Source organism: Ursus arctos, unplaced genomic scaffold, assembly GCF_023065955.2.
Source record: "Ursus arctos isolate Adak ecotype North America unplaced genomic scaffold, UrsArc2.0 scaffold_22, whole genome shotgun sequence".
Classification (NCBI taxonomy): domain Eukaryota; kingdom Metazoa; phylum Chordata; class Mammalia; order Carnivora; family Ursidae; genus Ursus; species Ursus arctos.
Window position 1 is genome coordinate 23,784,769 of NW_026622897.1, and position 21,849 is coordinate 23,806,617.

Consider the following 21,849-nt stretch of genomic DNA (forward strand, 5'->3'; position numbering starts at 1 on the left):
GAGGCAGCGAGAGAGGGAACCCAAGCAGGGGGAGTGGGAGAGGGAGAAGCAGGCTTCCCACTGAGCAGGGAGCCTGATGCGGGGCTCGATCCCAGGACCCTGGGATCATGACCCTAGCCGAAGGCAGATGCTTAACGACTGAGCCACCCTATGTGGGCGCCCTAGCATTCCAAATTTTTATTTCCTGTGACATCCCCCTGCCCTGCTCACTCTGCTTTTTTGCAACTCCTTGAACGCAAGCCCATTCCCACTTTAGGGCTTTGCTTGAGCTGGTTTCTCTGCCCCTGGGGTGCCCTTCCCAATGTTCTCCTCTCCACTGAGTCACCTATCTGCCAGAACTGTTATCTCCTCCTTGCTTTGCCTAGCCTCGCCTCCCCTCTCGGAAATACCCATGTCCTCCTTCCCTGCCCCATCTTCGCAATCTGCTGTGTTTTTCTTCATAGAGTTTATCACTACCTGGCATTATATATGGATTTGTTTGTTTGTTTGCAGTCTACCTTCCTGACTGAAGTGTAAGCTTCCTGAAGGTGGGACTTGATGTTATTCACTGCTCTATCCCCAGCTTCCAGAACAGAGTACAGCCCAAAGTAGATGCTCAATGAACATTTATGGCAGGATTGAATACAGGGTTAGAGTCCTACATGTAGATGACGTTTCGCCCTGCTTCACTCCCACGCCTTCCCTAGAAGTAATCGCTGTTAATAGTTTGCTGACTAACTTCCTGGGCTTAAAAGCAATGCATTTATAAATGCAGACACATATCCGGATTTTTTTATATGGAATGCGAATTGTTCCATAGCTTTATTTTCTCTCAGTACTTTAGAATCTTTTCCATTTTAGTTTATTTTTCCATATAATCTATCTATTTATATAGGTCTTTTTAGTGGTTACATTGTAGTTCATATTATAGATGTACCCCAATCCATTTAAACATTTTCCTATTGCTATGTGGGTTGCTTTCCCTGTTTCACTATTATAATCAAGGCTGCAGTGAATACGCTCGTACATAAATTGTTGTGCATATGGGAAAATTGGTCTCAAATTATAGAATTGCCTGGTCAGTACTTTGAGAGGTATTGCTTAGTGTGTCTTTCTAAAAGACTATACTGATTTGCACCCTCGCCCATTTCCCCAAATGCTGGCCAACACTAGATATTACCCATGTCCAAAATATTTTTTAATGTTAGGGGGGAAAAAGTTTAACTCTCTTACAAAAGAGAAAGCCAAAACTCTGACGACTAAAAACCTTACGGACAGGTAGATAACGAGCCGTTTCCTATACTGGTAAGCTCCGAAGCTTCTAGATTTTAAATTAGCCTGTTTAATCAAGAGAGTTCCTTTTAAAAAGAAATATCAGAATTAAAGGAGTAAAATGATTCAAGATGAGAACTACCTTGTGCCTGTAAAGAGGCTTTCAGATACTGTTTTCAAGAAGTGACGTTTCATAACGCATCCTGGGAGATCCCAAACTGCAAGCCAGGGCATCCTCCTTTTCTTGCTATAATTCATTCCCAGATGATTTTTTTTTTTCCTCAAAAAGAATCCACAACACGAAACCTCAAGTGTTAGCATTGGCTGGAGAGTTAATAGAAAACATAGGCATTGGTGATTTATTATTTAACAACTTTGTGGTTTGTACTGGGCTTTATGAAAAGGAGTCAAAGAACAAGAGAAGTTATCTGTTTTAGTAACTATGACTGGGGCCCAGAACAGAAGCACGGGAATGAATAAGAAAAGAAATGCCAACCCAGAGGACAGAGATCCGATAGGTAGCACCCTGCTGTTTCTGTGACATTGGTTGGTTTTAACCCAAAGCTACTGTGAGCGTTGGTTGGCTCACAGGCTTGCCTTTGCCCTTGTAGTGAGCTGTCAGGGCTGGCCTGAGTCCCAAAGGGCGACCCCCCAAGTCTTTTCTATTTTCATCAGGTATCAAGGTGGGCTTGGGATGAGAGGAACTTTTATGGCACCTGTCTAGTAGAGTTTGAAGAATTCCTTGAAATTACCTACTTTTACTTGCTATGTGGATGGCAAGACTGAGGCCCAGAGAGATAAAATGACTTACGTAGGTAATGATCATGGCCTTTTAAACATGATTCTATTGAATAATGGAAAGGGAGAGCTCTTGTACTTGAACTTTAGAGACGTAACAGATTCTTGGACAGAAAAGTACTTCTGCCTGGAAATTCCTAAGGCAGGAGTGGCACATAACTAGCATACGTGCCACCATACACCCCCGCACATGCCCATGGCAGACACGGGCAATCAACCTCAGCTCTCTTTCCTCAGCCAGGCTCTGACCCAGCCCAGCAGTCTTTCACACAGTGCTGCAGGCAGCAGGCAGCAGGGTCGTAATGGATCTGAGTTTTCTTGTGAATTAAAATCTATTCCTCTTGCTCCGCCCGCCCCCCCAGATTGATGTATCCATGTGATTTCACGATGTGATAAGAGCGCTAGACTTTAAGCCAGAAGAACTTGGTGTGACTCCTGGATCTCCTTACCCCTAGCTCTGTGATCTTAGGCAAGGCACTGAGCCTTTCACTCAGTCTTGTCGCTGAAAGGAAGAAGTTGAATTAAATCATCCTTAAGCTTCCTTCCCGCTCTGAAAAATGTCATGATTCAAGGTCTGGAGACCTCTCAGCAGGAAGTCATAGTGGCAACTATGTATTTTTATCAAGACCAGAGGGGGCTCTCCAGCAGTTTGTATATTACAAATCTATTCTCTCACGTTTCTCCTTTTTCTGACTACTTCTTTTCATCGGCTCAGACTATTGACCCATGTCTCTGAAACCAGAATTTAGGGGTTTAAAAGAGAGGGGGCAGGGAAATGCCCACTTAAAACCAGACGAATTGCAAGAACCTCTTCTTGGCCACAGGGAACTCGAATGTTCTAACACATCAGGCTGAGCAAAGCTCACCTGCCCACCCGGCAGTTCCAGGTCTTGAGTTGCTTGCTGCTTCTTCGTCTTCTACCTCCTTAGGATTGGGAGGCCCCATCCGTCAGATGGGTGTGGGCCAGTGGTCCTCTGAGGGCCCCTGGCTTCCCTGCACCCTGGCTCCTTTCATGACCTGCTGCCCTGTTTGTCTTCCAGGCCCCGCTTCCCTTCGGGCATACCCTCTCCTCTCAGTGATCACCCGACAGCCGGCGGTCATCTCCCAGCTGGTCCCCGCACCCCCGGGAGCTGCCCAGGCCTTGTCCTGCCACCCAGCCTCTGAGGCCTCCTCTGCTGAGGCCCCGGGGGGCGAGGCTCTCGGCAGCAGCGAGTCGGAGACGGAGCAGCCCACGCCGCGGCAGAAGAAGCCCCGCCGGAGTCGTACGATCTTCACCGAACTGCAGCTCATGGGCCTGGAGAAGAAGTTCCAGAAGCAGAAGTACTTGTCCACCCCAGACAGGTGAGAACCCGGGGAGAGAACTGTCCGCAGGGAGGGCCCTTGGGAAGGGGAGACGCCTTTTGCTCTCGGGGTGGGACAGAGAACCACAAGGACCGTTTTAGAGAGATTTTCCACACGCTGGCAGGAGTCTCATCCTTGGCCCACATAATCTCAGCCTGTTTGACAGAACCCAGCCCACGTGCACGCGTCACACTCAAGCCCCGGCTCTATCCCCGTATTTAACTTAACTGCTTCAGGAGAAGGAGCAAAGTCAAGTTTAGTGAATGGTTGCCCGGGCTCTGAGCTGGAAAACGGGTCCGGTTTTTAAAGCCACTTACATGTAGGATCAGATGCAGTGGGGTTCGATGTGGGATTGGGACCCGTGGCCTTCTCAGGCTTCTCCCCACCCTCCAACTCCCAGCTGGCTCAGGCTGTGGGCCTGGCTCTTGACTGGGGAGGCTCGGACTGATTCCGCTGAGGAGCTGTTAGAGGTCCTGTAAATTTGATGGATATCAAGTCAGAGCCACTTGGTTGAGAGACGAGCAACACCCAGATGTGTGTTCTTTGAATCCTCTTGAGATCCAGATGAGGGGACTGTGACCCCTGCTTTACTCAGAGGCTTTAATTATCTCACCTTATTTCTTTAATCTAGTATCGTAACTGCAATATGTGCAAGAATGGGTGTCTTACCTTGTTCTTGCAAACTCGCTCTGGGATCTGGAGATGGCGGAGCTAATATGTGATCCTGTTTGCTGGGAGGATTTTCTAGGTCCTTTTTCTGTTCTTTTGCTCACTTCCTTGTCTTATTAGATTTGATCCCAGCCCTATTAAAGAGAAAGGGAAGGAAAGTCAGATGCATCTCTAAAGCTAGTTAGTAGCTGTTTGACACAAATTTAAGAGAGAGAGGCGTTTACAAATCACTGACCAGAGGACATCCGTTTACTGATTCACTTACGTGAGCCCCATCAGCTGTGTGCTGGGGGTTTGCTGGGGGCCAGCCACGGTGGCAGAGGCTGTGAGTCCGGAAAGCTGGAGACAGGAGTCCTGCTCTGGACGCGATCCTAGGGAAGGACAGGACAACAGGTACCCACAACACAGGGCACGGGTCCTGGTGCTAGTATGTTACCAAGGGCTGGAGGAGCCCAGAGACATTGCTGAGTGTGTCAGATGAGGTTCGGTAAGGCATCTCGGAGGAGGCAACATTTAAGACCTTTGACTCTAGAGGGAATGGCCCCACGGGCACAGAAGCATGTCCCACTGGGCACGTTGAGGGACATGCAGGTGGTCAGGATGTCTCCAGGCTAAGGTGTAAATGGGAGCGTGGCAGGAGATGAGGCCGGAGGTGGGAAGGCTCACATGCCTGGCCAAAGAATGCGGACTTCGTCTTCATTGGCAGCCACTAAGAGCTGGAAGGGACGTGGCCAGATTTACATTTTAGACTCCTCGCTTTGGTGGCACTGTAAATGGTTGATTGGAGAGGGAAGCGATGGAGCAGGGGAGAGGGAGGGAGTCCAGGGATAGTCACCGAAAACCTGAATTAAGGTTGTGACAGTGAGCACAGAGAAAAGGGAATAGATTGGAGAACAGTTTTGAAGGTGGAATGGACAGAATTGACATTGGTGTGAGGAAGAGAGAAGAGAGCTGGGAAGTCCGCGCCTTCTGGATTGGGCCACCACATAGACAGGGACACCGTGACCGAAGTTGCAAGGCAGAGGGCAGAGTGGGTTTGGTGGGGGAAAGTGAGTTCTCTTTGGACTTGAGCATCTGGGGAGCCGTTGGCTAGACAGTGGAGGCATGGCTGTGAATTGGGGATTGACAGAAGGGATCCCCAGTTATCAGCAGCTGTTTTGGTACCCCCAACAGGTAATGGGGAGCCTCAGGGAGTTGGGCAGCCAGTGGGGGTCAGTGCCATCATTTATGACTTGTGTGGTAGGACACCGAAAGGGCTTCAACAAGCCTGGGTAAAATTTTAGGCTTATTTTCTAGAAGTCAGAGAACATTTTAACCGAAATGTTGATTCCTAATCAAGCTCCTGGGACTTCCTGATACCTGCCCAGGCACCTCTCAGGTGACCTACGCAGGACTGATTCACTTGCCTGGGGAGAAGGACACCATCTGGCTGGCATGGTAGCTGCCGCCTTAACCCGCCCTCTCCCATGTTCCTCACCTCCCTACGTGACCAGGGCCATGAGCACTCCCTCCTCCCACAGCTCTCTCCCTCTTCCCCTTTGTTTGTTTCTCCGGTTTCCTAGGTGACCCCATTTAAGCGAATATGCAGGGAAGTGAGAATTTGTAACGGTGGCAGGTAATGAGAGAAAGCTGATGACAGTGAAGCGTGTTTCTGTAGCCAGAGTGAGTCAGGGGTGCATTTTTCCCAAGTGAGCTAACACCATTTGCTAACGCGGCGGCAGAGCTGTGAGCTGAGCCTGCCGTTGACTAATGCACCTGATGGCCTCAGGTGAACCGGGCTGGAAGGCGCAGAGGGAGCCTGGGAGACCAGAAGCCTGCGGGACAGCCCCCTGGGTTTTTGGTTCTTAATGAATGGCTGCTTGGGAAGCAGCGCTTCATTAGTGGGGAGAGCTCACTGCTGTTGGCGCTGGGAATTTATTAGCTCCTGTCTGTTAATCACTTTCAATAACACTGTGAGCTTCCAGTAGCCCTTTTCCTGGGACAACCAGATATACGTGAATGCAGATTTAAGACAGGTTCTGAAGTTTTTTGGAAGAAAGAGTGTTTTTATTATTGAAGATTTAAATCATGCCCTCCGGTCAGAGCAGGGGGGCTGGGCAGCTGCAGTGCCAGCAGTCAGCACCTGGAACCTTCATTGCCGATACCCATTGGTCCTGCTCACGGTGAGATGTTGCTCAGCGCTCCTTGGGGAGAGAATGTCGCAGCTGAGAATGTGCACCTGGGAGTCTCCCATGCCTCAGGCTTGCAGTCGTGACAGTGTGTGGGACATAAGGGACCTCAGAGCCACAGACTGTAATCCTCAGACACCTAGGACTTTGAAAGTGGTGACCACCGCTCCCTGTGGCAAGGGTGCCCATCCCAGGTTGCTGCTTTAGAAGTCCATTCTGCTGCAGGAACGAGGGCTGGAGCCCCAGGGAGACCGCTGATGTTGGCTCAAGGAGGTGGTCCTTCCACATGGTGCTCAGGCAGCAGACTTGGGGTTCTTCTCAATATAGGTCCGTAGTTGTGTCTTGAGGACTGAGTTTGGAAGCCTGGTTCGCTTTCTCATTTAATATACTCCAGGTGGGTTGTTTGCATTTCCTCCTCTAAAGCCTGAGGAAGGGCTTCCTGTTGACAGATCGAACTTGAGCAAAAATATGGTGGGTGGAGCGGAGCCCCCATACAGGAGCAGGCAGAGAAGCCAGATGAAAGTAGGTTCTCATCCTGGCTCCGCCTCTCACTCTAGGATCATCTACCAGGGGTCAGCAAGGTTTTTCTTGTACAGGGCCAGGGAAAAAATAATTTCAGTCTCTGTCACAACCACTCACCACCGGGGCTGGAGCAGGAAAGCCGCCGTGGACAGTACGCAGACGAATGGGTGTCCGTGTTCCAATAAAAACTTTATTTACAAAAACAGGCAGCAGACAGCATTTGGCCATGGTTACCAAGAGATTCTAAGCTATTCTCATCTCTCCAAGCTTCAGATCTCTCATCCATAAAATGGGAATAATTATACCGACTTCAGAGCGTCGTGAAAGGAATAAATAAGACAGCATAGGTCAGGGCTGAGCCAGGGGCCTGGGATGCCTCGCTTCTCCGGAAATGGTTGCTGTGTTGTTGGAAGTAGCTCCAGCCTCACGCTTCCCAGGAATGGCTTTGACGTTCAAGACTTTCCAGAAGGCTCCAGGGAAATGCAGAACCACGGTTAGCAGTAGAATGGGAAGCAGGAGGGGCTACGGATTGAATGTTTCTTTTGGAACCCAACATTATAACAGTTTAGGGCAGCTACAATGAATGAATCCATCCTTCGGAAAGTATTTTTGAGCCCTTGGTCTGGATTGAGAACCTGATAGGCATTTTTGTGGACAGAAAAGAAGTCCCTGCGGTTGAGTCAGGGAGGTAGAAAGTACTCGTGGGGGGGCGCCTGGGTGGCACAGCGGTTAAGCGTCTGCCTTCGGCTCAGGGCGTGATCCCGGCGTTCCAGGATCAAGCCCCACATCAGGCTCCTCCGCTATGAGCCTGCTTCTTCCTCTCCCACTCCCCCTGCTTGTGTTCCCTCTCTCGCTGGCTGTCTCTATCTCTGTCAAATAAATAAATAAAAAAAAAAAATCTTTAAAAAAAAAAAAAAAAGTACTCGTGGGAAGCAGTTAGAGAACGCTGGAGAACGTGGAGCCACGCAGGTGACCAGAAGGGAAGGTCCAGAGGGCAGAACCTGTGGGAGGTGTGGTGGGGGTGGGGAGGCTCCCCTGTAGGAGGGGGTGAGCTTGGACCGCATCTGGGGTGATGAGCAGGATTTTGACAAGGATGACAGGTCTTTACTTTCCCTTTCCAGTTTGGATTTGGGGGCAGAGTTCTCATTTTTGTACGGGATCCCAGTAAAGACTCTTTCAGGTCAGAAAGAGGACTTTGCGATCAAGGCTGAGAAATCCTTTTCGGGTCCAGGGCAGACAGTGAATGCTTCCAGGATGATGGTCCTAGGTGTCCTTGTGTTGTAGGCATCTGTGTCTTAGGTTCCCAGAGTTTCATCCGTGACATTTTCGGAAGGAAAGTAAGGCTCTTTGGGGAAGTACTGGTTTGATGGGGGAAGTCCGTGCTTTGATAGCGGTGCCTGGATCTAGCCCACAGGACCCCGTCTCTCCTGCCCCTTCCTTCCTTCCTCATCCTTCCTCTGCATCTCACACCTTCTAGGTTGGACTTGGCCCAGTCTCTGGGACTCACTCAACTGCAGGTGAAGACTTGGTATCAGAACCGCAGGATGAAGTGGAAGAAAATGGTAAGAACGAAGAGAGTGAGTCTCAACCGTGAACCCGTCATGATGGGGGAACTCTTACTACAGGGCTGGGAAGAAGGCAGGAAGGGACCATTTGGTGGTTTGGGCTTCCAGAGAGTGGAAGGCCTTTTATGATGCTGGCTGGGAGGGAGGTCGCTGGGACAAAGAAGCCATTCCTCCTGACCTGGATTTCCTGACCAGAAGGATGTTCTTTTTCACAGTTTCCTTAGAAATAAAAGAAAGCCCACAAGCTTCTCCATTGCTAGTTTTAACCCCACCTGCTAGCCTTTTCAAAGAACTTCCTTCCCCCTCCCACCAGTCGCTAAGAATAGAAGTCAGGGCTCTTTGTTCATAATGACGTATAGGGCACATCTGTCCCTGCGGCTCCGTGTGCTATAATGCAGGGATGGTCAAGCTTCGGTGGGTGTCAAAGGAACCTGGATTGCAGGTGAAAATGCGGAACTCGAGGCCCTCCCAGGATCCCGAGGGCAGGTGGTCTGTGATGGGGCTGGGAATGTGTATTCACAAGCTCCCAGGTTCCTCTGATCGACGTGGCCCCATGGCTACTATGGTTTCCCTCACGCTGCTTTATTACCTAGCTAATGAATCATTCCATCTTTGGTTTCTAAATGGATCTACTAGCATAAACATCTCTCAAAAAAAAAAAAAAAAAAAACCCACAAAAAAACCCCAAATAGACATCTCCATATTTTGAGGGACTCAGCTTTATCATAGTTCACTTTTTCTTGAAAAAAGAGCAAATTTGAATAATCTGTTAATCCAGCTTTTCCAAAGTGGTTGTGTGTTTCATTGCCAGTTTTGTAAACCACAAGGGAAAAGGTCAAAGCCCAGAGAAGAGGTGAGCTGGAAAAAGAGGGCGGCAGCAGCCTGTTTTCTTGAGAGACCAGGTAGACCATGGCCTGTGACCTGGGCCTTCCTCAAACCCTCGCCGAACCTTACTGGCCCTTTTTCCTCTTATGCGGACCAGGTGGTCCAGTCCTGCTTGGATGACACTCTGATTTGTGAACCCATCTGGCCATAAGGCATCTTTCCTGATGATCAAGGGCTGGAATATGATTTTTTTTTTTTGCAATTACTAAAACTGAGGTCCTTCTCTGGCCCGTAGTTTTCAGAAAAACAGGTAAGTTAATAGATACTTTTAATAGCTAATAGATACAGAGACGTTTTCTCAATTTTGTGCTTTTGTCCAATAATTTTTTTCTGAAAATGTTAGTTCTTGCTAACAATGAGAAAAATAAATACATTGTAAATTAATATTAATGGGAAACTTTTTTTTTAAAGCCAGCAAGCCAGCGTTTATTATATTCCCGGAAGGGAATTCCTGGGCAAATCTCATAATTTCCTCTGGGGGAACCTGAGCCTGCGAGGGAAGGGTGTTCAGGTGGAGGTGGCGTGGCTCTCAGAGTCCTTGCAAAGTGAGGCCGAGATGTCAGTACACACACATATATACTGGGGGAATCCACAAATGTGTATTAGTGTCTCTTGTGAACAGTGCCTTATCCTCGGCACTGTAGGAAATAGGGAAATAAGAGAGAAGCTTGCCTTCGTGGCATCTGTGATCTCGTTGGAGAATCAAGGTCTGGAAAGCACCCAGGGAGCACATAATAGTGAATTATAATTATTGTATGTGTGTAAGCCCGGAGGTGTTCAGGGGACGGGTATTGGAGAAAGGTGTAGGGAGAAGTTGAGAGATAAATGGGATTCGATTAAATATGTAGTCATTCCCTCGAGAATGCTATAGACACATGAAAATGATGGTGGAGGGACACCTGGGTGGCTCCGTCGGTTAAGCGTCTGCCTTTGGCTCAGGTCATGATCCCAGGGTCCTGGAATTGAGTCCCTGAGCAGGGAGCCTGCTTCTCCCTCAGCCTCTGCCTGCCACTCCCCCTGCTTGTGCGTGTGCACGCGCTCTCTCTATCTCTCTGACAAATAAATAAATAAAATCTTAAAAAAAAGAAAAAAGAAAAGAAGAAAATGATGGCAGAAACCTCCCTGGGAACTGATCTCAGAAAGAACCAGATCTGGGAGTTAGAAACTCTGGGCCGAGTTCCCATGCCTGTCCCTCCCTGGCTGATTTTGGGCAAGTCCGCCACCCACCTCCTTCCTCGTCAATCATCAGCATCGAAATCAATGTCTCCTGAGTGGCAGAGGCATTGTTGAAATCGGTTATCAGCGATCTCTTCATGAGTCAGATGATTAAGGAATTGACAGCCTGCCAACCCCACCAGCTCCGCCCGATGCCGGTGGGTCGAGCGTGTGCCTTCGCCTCTGACGTCATCTGGGGTTCACCAGCCACTGGGCTGCCAGCACAAGTGTGAGCTGGTCACTGAGGGTCATCCGTGTCGCATAAAGCAAAAGGGAAATTAGTTAGCAGATTTAACCTCAGAGAGCATTCCACCGAGTTCAGGTCCCTTCCGGAGGCGGGAGTGCCACGCTCTCTGTCCACTCGAGCAGTTCAATGTGGAGCCGAGAAATGTAGCACCAGGCAATGGAGACGCCAAGATAAGTCACGAACGTGTCCATTACAAAATAAAATTAGAAAAAAATACTCCATCAGGTGGGAGGACACTAGTGAAACTAGTAATTTTTCAGAGGGATCAGGGCCACAGTGGGATTTACTGGGTTCAGAATCAGGGTAGAGAAAGGGAGGGCTTCATGGAAGAGGTGCCGTCTAAATTAATCTCAGTGGATGAATAAAAGAAGTGTGCCAAGCAAAGGTGGGGGGGGTGTCACGAGCAGAACGAAGGGGCTGGAGCACCTGGGGCACTTTGAACGACTTCACAATGGCCAGAGCTCAAAATGTGGGGATGGTTGTTCCGTCGCAGGTCTGAATTCTGACTCCCCCAGAACAGCGAGGCATTGTTGGGATCCTGATTGCCTCATATGTTTTCCTGGTAGAACTCTTTCAAGGCTATCTCTTCAAGTACTGGGAGGAAAAGAAAAAGCTAATTGGGTAATAAAGATGTCTCAAGGCTAGTCACCTAATTGGAACTGGAAAAAGATTAGCACTTGATTCTCAAGCGTTATTCACACAGCGGCCAAGGCGAGCGCTGCCAGAGGCCAGATAGCATCTCAGACTAGTTTTTACCGGTCAGCATTTGTAACCTATAGCGGGTTGGGTAAATTTCATCGTGCCGTCAGGTGGGGCGCTCACTCTCTATTCCATTTCTGTTTGGCTTGCGTTCCAGGAGGACCCAGCGTTTTGCAAGAGGCTGAAAGTGCCTCATCATTCAGGGATCTCTTTCAGCTCTCAAACCCAGTTCTGTGGGATGATCCAAATGGATCCCCCCCTCCTGCCCTGGTCACAGAATTGAGGGGGCCACATACCCTGCACCGTCGTCATCTTTGGCGCTGCAGATCTCCAGATAGTTAACAATCCCAAGAAATGGCCACTAGTTACCATCTGTGTGATCTTGACCAGGTTACTTCACCTCCGTGGGCCTGTTTCCTCATTAGCAAAATGCCCCATACTTACGTGCCTTATGGGGTTTCTCATGCTAACTGAGCTCATCCCTGTACGAGCCTTCTGTCAGTGTTTCCTGCACAGAACGCAGCTGAGAATGTTAGCTTCTCTCTTCCTCTTCCTCCTCCTTCTTCTTCATTATCATTATTATTATTATTATTCTTTACTTATGCATGTAATTCACGTCTCCAGAGAATCCAGAAGATATATAAGTGGGAAATGAATTCTACAGGTTCCTGGGGCTCTGAACCTCTCTTCTGGATAAGAACAATCCTGGCTGCTTGTTCTTTCTTGTTCCTCACTTGCCGGGCCCGCTCCCAGTCAGTGCCTTAGCATGTGGGGCCCTGTCTGAGGTCGCACTGCGTCTTCAGGCAGAGAAAGGCTGCCGAGCAGGGTGCTGGGAAGAGGTTTGCACCGGAGAATCCGAGCTTGCTTCTCAGCTTCATGGAAGTAGTCATCAGTTGACCCGACTCTCCCTGCTCCAGAGAGCCGTACATGAAGATAGAGAAAAAGGGGTGCAGAAAGTGAAGGAGTCCATGACCCAGGGTCTGCCGGGAGACCAGAGAACTGCAGATCAGTACTAGAATCAGAAATCACAGAGGCACCTTTGACGTATCCCTCACTCATTACGCACGATGAGATGCTGGTAAGAGCGTTAGATTCAAATGGGCAGGGTAGTGTGTTCAAATCCCAGCCCTGCCCTTGGCTTTGCTCTTGGACCATAACAAGCTACCTTTGGCCTGCTTGGTTGCCTGTCTGAGTAATGGGGGAGGTAGAAGGTTCCTCCCTGCACTGACATTCCATGCTGTGCTGTCAAACTGCCCCCCCCCAACACCTTGGGAAGGAAACAGGCCTGTCCTGACATCTTCAGCAACAGAATATTTGAATATCTAGTTTAAGGGTTTTTTGGGGGGGGGGGGGAACGGCAGCTGGTAGCAAGCACAGCTGATAGAAGTAGATGGTGTCTAGCTGGTTTTCGGAGAGTCATGTGACCTCAGGTGCTGCAGTGGGTTGTCTGGACTCCCCCGACCAAGGGGACTAAATTGGCTTTAGGAATAAATTGGGTAGAGGGATCCCGGGAGGAGGGCCACGGGGTGCATGAAAATGTGCAGCTCCTGGCATGGGGCGGTTGTGAGATAATTGCGTGTCTCAGGTGTGCTGGGAGGCAAGGGGCCAGAGGTCGAGCGCGGGAAGCAGCCAAGAGGGTAGTTATCTCCTAATTATTGCTTGCGCTGGAATGTTTTATTCCATTTAGAAAATGGTCCGATTGTTTGATTTTTTTTTTTTTTCATGCAGTAGGAAAACAGCCAGGTGGGGTCTATCCAAGCTGTGTGGGTGGTGTTCTCTAATTGCTGGGCTGGACTTTCTTTTGCCAATTAGGTGGCTTCCTTAGACCTGCCCTTTTATAACTTGATTACTATATGGGGCAACTTAATTTTGTATAACCTCTTTCATCCCAAGTGGAGCTGCTTTCAACATGTACATTCCATCTTGGCACATCTGTGTACTTTCAACAGCCTGCGCTCGAAATAAAAATCAGATGCTGACTTCTGTGAAAAGGAATAGAGGGACGCCTTCTCCCCCGAGGAGGATTCTGTCAGCATCCGTACCTTGTTAGAGGTCCCCTTCGTATTTGCGTGTTAGCTGTGCTCCTGGGAAGCTCAGTGGTTAAGCAGATGCCCAGCTAAAAGCAGGTGTTTATTGAGAGCTTAGGGGTTTCCTCACACCTTACACAAAAAATAACTCCAAGCGAACCACAGACCGAAATGTGAAAGCTAAAACTGGTAAAACTGTTAGAAGAAAATTTTAGAGTAAATATTCATGGCCTTGGATTCGGCAAAATCCTCTGAGCACACCAAAAGCACAAGCAACGAAAGAAAAAATAAACTGGACTTCATCACTAAAAACTTCCGTGCGATGAGGGACATCACCAGGAAAGGGAAAAGACGACACACAGAATGGGAGAACAGCTTTGCAAATCTTGTATCTGATAATGGCCTTGTCTCCAGAATGTGTATAAAAAACTCTTAACAACTCAATAATAAAAAGATAGCTGAATTTTCAAATGGGTGAAGGACTTGAATAGACACCTGTCTAAAGAAGACATAGGGCTGGCCCGGAAGCACAGGAAAAGATGCTCATCTTCATTAGCCATCAGGGAAATTCAACGCACAGACCCAGGGTACCGCTTCCTACCCGCTAGTGCGGCTGTAGTTGGAAAGACGTACCATCAAGCATCGGTGAGGATATGGACAACTGGAACCCTCATACACTTGCTGATTGGAACATGGTGCAGTCGCTTTGGCAAATAGTCTGGATGGTCCTCAAAAAAATAGAGTTACCATATGACCCAGCAATTCCAGTTGTAGGGATACACCCAAAAGAAGTGAACAGATGTTTCTATATTCCCCTGCATAGCAGCACTCTTCACAACAGCCAAAAGGTAGCAGCAAGCCAAGTGTCTGTCAGCTGATGAATGGGTAAGTGGGATGTATTGTATTCCTACAATGGCTGTTGGTTGGCCATTAAAAGGAATTGAAATATCGATATAGACAATAGCATGGATGACCCTTGACAGCATCATGCTGAGTGAAAAGAAGCCAGTCACAAAGGATGTCATACTGTATAACTCAGTTCCTATGAAATGGCCAGAATAGACAAATCTCTACGCAGCTGAGCGGTTGTCTAGGGTTGGGGGACGGGGCCTGGGACAAAATACCAGTGGCTGTTAGTGGATACCGGGTTTCTTTTTGGGGGTGATGAAAATGTTCTAAAATTGGATTCTGGTGATAGTCGTACAATTCTGACTGTAGCAAAAATCACTAAATTGTCACTATGAATGGATGAAGTATATGGTATGTGAATTATAGCTCAATAAAGCTGTTTAAAAAAAGAACTTACACCGCCTATTGAGTTACTGCCCTCGTTCCTACAGTGCAGCACCCAGAGGTCCCATGCCTCTCGAAGGAAAGAGGTGTAACTGACAAGTATTTAATGACTGCATAGAGTTAGTTCAAAGTTAGTTGTCTGGAGCATGAGGCAAGGGATAGATGCAGGGTGTACCTTCAAGGAACCTCTGTTCAACTACGGAAGGTAAGAGTAAGCGGGTTACGTAAGTAGCAAATATAAGTTCACTCCTAATTATCTGTGCTAATCCAGGTCCTCCTGAAGCCCTTCTCACTAGCTGCCCAGAAAAGCCACCACAACACCAATTCAGAGTTCAGAGCCAGTGGAAGAAGGGACTGTCTGTGATATTCTAAAGTAACATACACATATTTATAAAGCTCTCCCTTCGTAAGTCACGGTATTCTCGTGGACATCACACGTTGGGATAATAAATGTGCAAGTCCTTCGAGATCAGCAGAGGCTGTTTGGGGCACTGTTCCTTTGCTTGCTTTGTTCTCTTTCTTCACCTCCAGGGAGAGGCTCGTTGTTCAATCCCAGTCGTTGAATGCCTGCTGCTCTGTGCAGGGGCTGAGTGGGAGGGGCAGGCAAGTAAACATGCAGGGACGGTGGTTTGTGCAAAGTGCTCTAGTGGAGGAAGTGTAAGAGCTCATCGTGCACACGTTGGAGGGCCTCTGATGTGGACCTGGGAGGTCAGGGGAGGCTCCCCGGAGGAGCGCTCTCTAAGCTGAGTTCACCAGGCGAGGGGGGTGGGAGGCCTGTTCTGCCGAGCAGGAGGAGTTCTTGCTGTCTTGTATACATTATGTCTGCTGCTCGTCCTATCCTCGTTATCACCCTGTGGGATGAGGTATTATCATCTCGGTTTTGCAGACTAGGAAACTGAGGCTCAGTCTTTGAAGAACGCTCCCGAAGACGCAGCTGCTAAGGAGCAGAGTTCGAATTTAACTTAGTTACTCGACTTTCAAAGCTAGCTAGAACGTTCTCTTCTCTGCTCCGTCTTTGAACCATTCTGTTGTATATTCCTTATAACATTTTTTCTGATTACAGAAATACTTACCCACGATCCTTATACCAAAAAAAATGAGAGCATACAAAAAACAACAACAACAACAACAACAACAACAACAAAAAACAAAAACCCTAAAGAAAAAATATAAAAATTCTCCATGATCCTGACACTGGAAATAGGTTGGTTGTCCTCCAGATTGGATTATGCTGGTTCATAACCGGTTTTCCACAAAAGTACATTAATGATATTTCCCATGGCATTAAACATTCTCCTATATGATGATTGTAATGGTTATCAAGTGTTCTTTCTTTGGGATATACTATAATTATGTACCCAATTGTAGAGCAAAAGTTTAGAGTATTCCCCCCCAATTTTTGCTGTTATAACCAATTTTTTGATGAATGTTTTTGCAAATCAATCTTTATCTCAGTCTTTGATGACTTACTTAGGCTAAATTATTAGAAGTGGGATTTCTGGGGCGCCTGGGTGGCACAGCGGTTAAGCGTCTGCCTTCGGATCCCGGCGTGATGGGATCGAGCCCCACATCAGGCTCCTCCGCTATGAGCCTTCTTCTTCCTCTCCCACTCCCCCTGCTTGTGTTCCCTCTCTCGCTGGCTGTCTCTATCTCTGTCGAATAAATAAATAAAATCTTTAAAAAAAAAAAAAAGAAATGGGATTTCTGTGTCAGAGTATGCACATTGTAAGACTTTCGATTCGAATTCTCAGATTGCCTTTTGGGAAGGTTGTACCAATTACATTTCCACACTAGAGTGTTTATTTTCCCGCTTGCTACAAATATTGTCTTTTTAACTTGTAGACTTGATAGATATTGCATTAATATTTTTAATTTTTATTTCTTTCCTTACTGTTGAAGTTGGATTTTGTAATGTGTTTGTGATCATTTTATTGAAAGCCGAAATATGTGATACTCACTGAAAGTACATTGAACATTTAAGGAATGAAGGTATCTTGGGACGCCTGGGTGGCTCAGTCAGTTAAGCGTCTGACTTTGGCTCAGGTCATGATCTTGGGATCTTGGGATGGAGCCCCCACATGGGGCTCCCTGCTCAGTGGGGAGTCTTCTTCTCCCTCTCCCTCTGCCTCCCCCTGACTCATGCTAGCACTCGTTCTCTCTTTCTCTCTCTTTCTCTCTTTCAAATAAATAAATAAAATCTTTTTTAAAAAGTCACTCTAAAATAATAATAATAATAATAATAATAATAAAGAATGAAGATGTCTTTAAACTCTAGAGGTGATGGGTTGAAAATACCTTTTGCCAGACTATCACTGCTGGGAAGGAAAGGTATAGACACTGTTGAGAGGGAAAGTGGAGGGAGGGAGTTATGTATTAGACTTAATGACTACTTTTTCTCCCACGTAGGTTCTTAAAGGTGGACAGGAAGCACCCACAAAACCCAAAGGTCGTCCGAAGAAGAACTCCATCCCCACCTCGGAAGAGATTGAAGCTGAAGAGAAGATGAACAGCCAGGCCCAGAGCCAGGAGCACCTTGCACCCTCCCAGAGACAGGAGGAGCTCTGTGACCCACAGGAACCAAAAGCATGCGATGTCCCCTTAGAGGTGGCAGAGCCCCCCGGCCAGCCCCAGGAGTTGCCAGTAGCCTCTTCGGAACCCCCACCATCAAGCTAAAATAAAAACTCTCTGGGGGGAAGGGGGAGCTGGGGAGGAATGGAAAGAGGGAAGTCAGGGAGAATAGAGAGAGATCCGCTTCCCAAAGCCTGGTAAACTTGGGGAGAAGAGATCCACGTCTCCCAACCCCCACGGGTCTCAGTGGTTTTCATCACAAGCATTTGACGAAGACTTGCTTGCCTTAGGCCTTTCTCTTCCTGAAAGGCTGCTTTAGCCACGGGATGCCCTTAACGAAGGGAGACAGTGCCTTGGAACTGCCTGCCCCCACGGGGGTGAGGGCGGGGGGGGGGGCTGGGTACCAGAACCCTGCCCGCATGCCCAGCCCCCTGTCCTGGGCTGGCACGGTGGAGGGTGGAGGATGGCCCCAGCTCGCTCCCTGCCAGCCCCTGGGCAGCCAGTCATCAAAGCAGAGAGATCATAGAGGAGCTTGGGCAGCAGGCCTGGCTTCCTTGCTGACTCAGCACTTATTTCTGTCGTTTTAAAAGAGAATTTAATGTTTTTGGTTGTTTTTTTTGGGGGGGGGGTGGGGGGCCGGTGAGGGTGGGCAAAGAAGAGTTGGGGGAAGCGAGTTCTGAGTTACTAGAATTGTTTCTGAATAAAGTTCGTTTTGAAGACACGTGTGCCTTTGTACCCATTATAAGACGGCGAGGTGACCCAAGAACCGGAAAGCCTTGGTTTTCTTGCTTTATTGAGTTGCCGTCCCTGAAACTGCAAAGCAGATATGTTAAGATAACTTTTATTTTTTAATTAAAAATAAATCTTTCGAAAGGATTGGGTGTTCTGTGTCTTCTGGGGAGTATATTTAGCCCTGTCTGAATACGTCTTCTGGAAAGACCCAGAGAGAGAGCCCGGCTCCCTGGGCTTTAATTTCCCCCGCTATAAAATAAAAGATTGGTCTCTGCCCACCACCCCTCCCACCGCCTTCTGCCAGAGCGGCTCTGCTCTCAGCCACTTTCCCTTGTGGGCTTCCAGCTTTAAATACGGCTTTACTTTTTGGAAGAGGCAATAAATGTATGTGCTTCAAAAGTCAAACAAAAAGAAGTCATGCTTCTCCCCCCCCTCCCCCCTCCCCCCTCCCCCATCCAGCATAGGTAACCTTATTTTTATGGCTTGTTTATCTTTCTTTATTAAGTATCCATTTGGATGATGGGCTCTGCAACTTGTAACAAAAGATTTGCGAGCTTCTTGGCTAGAGGTGCTCTGTGATTTTAAATTTAAAACAATGTCCCACTTTCAGGAAGACCAACAAAGAGGGAGGGTCCAGACTTGCTCAAGCAGGAACTCTGACCCTTTCTTGTCTGATGGTGGTGCCCACCGGCCCGAGGCCGGAGCCCATAGAGCTCCTCTTTCTCAGCACCGATGTCCCGTGGGGCAGAGCGCCTATCCTGCCCACTGGAAAGTATCGATCGTGCGGTACGTCTGCCCAGTTGTGGGTTCGGGAAACATCCACCGGGCTTTCCTAATGGCTACAACTAGGGAGCAAAACCTGCTGCTAGTTCTGCAAAACAACTCATGTCATTCTTTGGAAAGTTACACAGGGATGATCTGCTTGTTTTCAACAATCGGGCTGCCGGCTTCCCTCCATTAACACTGCCAATCAGAGTGACTGCCGTTTTGACTTGGCCGGGCAGCGCCTTCATTCCCTTTGCTATTGAGATCAGCAAAAAGAAAGCCGGTCTTTTTTTTACCTCTCGTGAACAAAGGAGCTAAGGATTTGGCCTCCAGAACCAGTATGAGCAGACCACACCCAGCTGTGTGCGAGGTTTCTGGGGCTGTGCGGGCAGAGAGCTGCCTCCCGCCCCTCTAGCACCCTCCCCCCCAAGGCCAGTTTTATGATCTGCCTACCGAGCGGTGTCCCATGAGCCCGAGTGTACCCCTGGCCACAGTACGCAGGTGGGTCTGTGCCAATCTGGGCTCACTCCTAAGGAGCCGCTCTGTCCTGCTCAGCCCCATCCCAGAAGGACTTTTCATTTGGCTGCTGTTTCCTTGTGGTGGTTTTCAGTCTCTTGTCGTGGGCTCTCGTACCATCTTCTTCTGAGGTGTCTGACAGTGACTGTTGTCACACGCACAGTTTTCCTGAGTTCGGGTTCTGGGCACTGTTTCTGACTTGCAGCCATCAGGCCTTGGCCTGTCATCTGTAGTGTTTCCAGGGGTTGGAGGTATTTCAGTGCATGGTCTCAGACCTGCCCTGATCTTTCCTGCTGTTTTGGAAGCCCCGAGCCCGAGGTCACCTCCGCTTGGGAGGCCTGGGCTTGTCCTCTGGTCTCAGCTCTGAGCAGCCTTGCCCTGGGACTCCAAGAGGGGTCAGGGTTGGGCTTTGGGAATGTGAGTGGGCATTGACTCCTCGCCGAGCCTGGCTCGCCCTCCACCTTTCCCTTTTCCCTCTACTTCCCAAGATATGTGATGGCCCCCAGAAACCCAGCTCCACAGGGCATCTCTGTGTTGTGAACAGGAGGTCTTGTTCGGTGAAGTCTAGAGCAGGGTTATTCAGGGACCTCTGACCCCAGGGTTTCCCTGCACCAAGCCCGGTCTGCTCGCTTTCTTGGCCGCTTTCTAGGAGGCCTCTCTCTGGACCTTCACTCTCCCAGAGTCCTCTACCTTTGTTGGCCTTGCTAAACAAAAGCATTCCCTCCCTTGTCTGGCATCCAGGATGGTGACCGCGTGAGGGTTCAGGGTCTTATTGCAGGGTCTGGTCACTTGAGGCTTTCTGAAGTTTTCCAGAAGAAGGGAGAGAGCCGAAGCCAACTGTCCACACAGGGAAGCCGGCCACAGAGACCTCGCACCCTCCCCTTTTTTTTTTGCAGTGTCTCTGCTCTGAGCATCGGAGAACGCTTTTATGAGCACTTTTAGCTGATGCCCCCGCCCCCGGGCTGTGAAATGAGCTGTTTCTTCCAGTGTTATAGGAAGCCTGTTAACCAGGAGAGGTTAAGTTGGCTCTCCCTGGGTCAGGTAGCTGGTCAAAAGCCATGCTGAGAACCATGGGGTCAGGTTCCCTGCAGGGACCTTCAAGGTGAGTGCTAGCACACTGTCCCTCCCAAGGTGGCAGGGCGGTGGGGAGGGTGGGGGGCTGTCAGCAGCAGTCTGCCCCACTGTCAGCTTTGTCCTAGGTGGGGATTGGGGGGGGGGCTTTTCTGGCTACAGAAGGTGAGGCCACCAGGGGCCATGGCCTCTGCTCCCACCACTTCTTTCTATCTATCTATCATCTATCTATCTATTTATTTTAAGATTTTATTTATTTTTTTGACAGAGAGGGAGAGAGCACAAGCAGGGGAGTGGCAGGCAGAGGGAGAGGGAAAAGCAGGCCCCCCCGAGGAGCCGGGAGCCCGATGCAGGACTCGATCCCAGGACCCCAGGATCATGACTGCCTTCAGCTGCTTAACCAGCTGAGCCACCCAGGCCCTACCCCCCTGCATCTTTTACATCAGCAAGGATTCCTGGAGCAGGTTCTAGGCCCTCAGTAAGCGGCCAAGTGTGCGCGCCTAACAATGGGTTTGTGTTCTGGGTCACCGTACCCTCTGACTTGCTTCTCCCCAGTCTACGAGGGTTGGTTGAGACACAACCCTCAGCCCTAGCTGGATGCAAACAATAAGCCAACGGGTCTCCTGCTGGGAGCCTGGAGTCCTCAAACCAGTCTGAACAGATCCATCAGACACCAGCCCTCACCAGGCTGGTTTTACGTTTTTCTCAGAGACGAGTCAGTTCGAAAGCTGCCTGCGAGAAGGGGTCTGGGGACCTCTGTGAGCCCCTCTTCCCTTCCCCAGGCGCTTAGAGTGCCCTGTCCTCCTCACGACCTTTCAACTTCATGCCACCTGCCCCACTCCCTGGGCTGGGCCACACAACATAAAGCGCTTTCCTCCGTGGGCTGTGCTTTGTCAGCCTGGTCACGTGTTGTCCACTCAGCAGAAAAGGAGCAGGACCAGATTAAAGCGTGTCCCAAGGGGTCCTCCCCCATCTCTCCCCTGCTTGGACCGGCCATTAGGTCACTGCCTGATCTTCCGCCATTTTCTGGAGGTGCCTAACTCTCGCCCCCTATCACCTCTGAAGGACCTGTGACGGGCAGGAACTATGGGGTTAGAGGGTTGACATGTGCTTTGCAAACAAAAAAAACAAAAAAAAAAAAAAGCAAACTCGTTTCTCAGGATTTCTTTGCACTGAGTTGCTTGTTTGCCTAAAGCCCTGAGGAGCTGCTGGGGCTCTTTGTCTGGATAGGCACCCCCTCACCCCCTTCGCTCCTCTCTTCTCCCTTGTGTCGCCTGGTAGTGCATCTTTCACGGGAGACGCCTCCTTCCTCTCTCTCTCTCAGTCGCACTCCGAGGGGCTGCACCCCATCCTGCTCCATGCCCAGGAGACTGCGTCCTCTCTCCGACCTGCCTTTGCCCCCCTCTCCTTTACCCTTCTCAGCCACCTCTTCCTGTTCCTTATTAACCTCACCTCCTCTCCAGTCTAACCTGTTAATTCCCCTCCACCTCTTCCTCTTAATGTACCTTTTGTCATTA

At 49.1% G+C, this 21,849-nt stretch overlaps 1 protein-coding gene across 1 annotated transcript in view; it reads left to right on the top strand.

Annotated features, from left to right (window-relative positions):
• BARX2 (BARX homeobox 2) overlaps positions 1–18,118 on the top strand; it is a 74,832-nt gene extending 56,714 nt beyond the window's left edge. The window contains exons 2-4 of the mRNA XM_026505403.4: positions 3,090–3,390; positions 8,227–8,311; positions 17,087–18,118. Coding sequence (XP_026361188.2) covers positions 3,090–3,390; positions 8,227–8,311; positions 17,087–17,353 — 653 coding nt within the window. The 3' untranslated portion in view covers positions 17,354–18,118. The remainder of the gene's footprint in view (positions 1–3,089; positions 3,391–8,226; positions 8,312–17,086) is intronic.
• Positions 18,119–21,849: the final 3,731 nt, after the last annotated feature.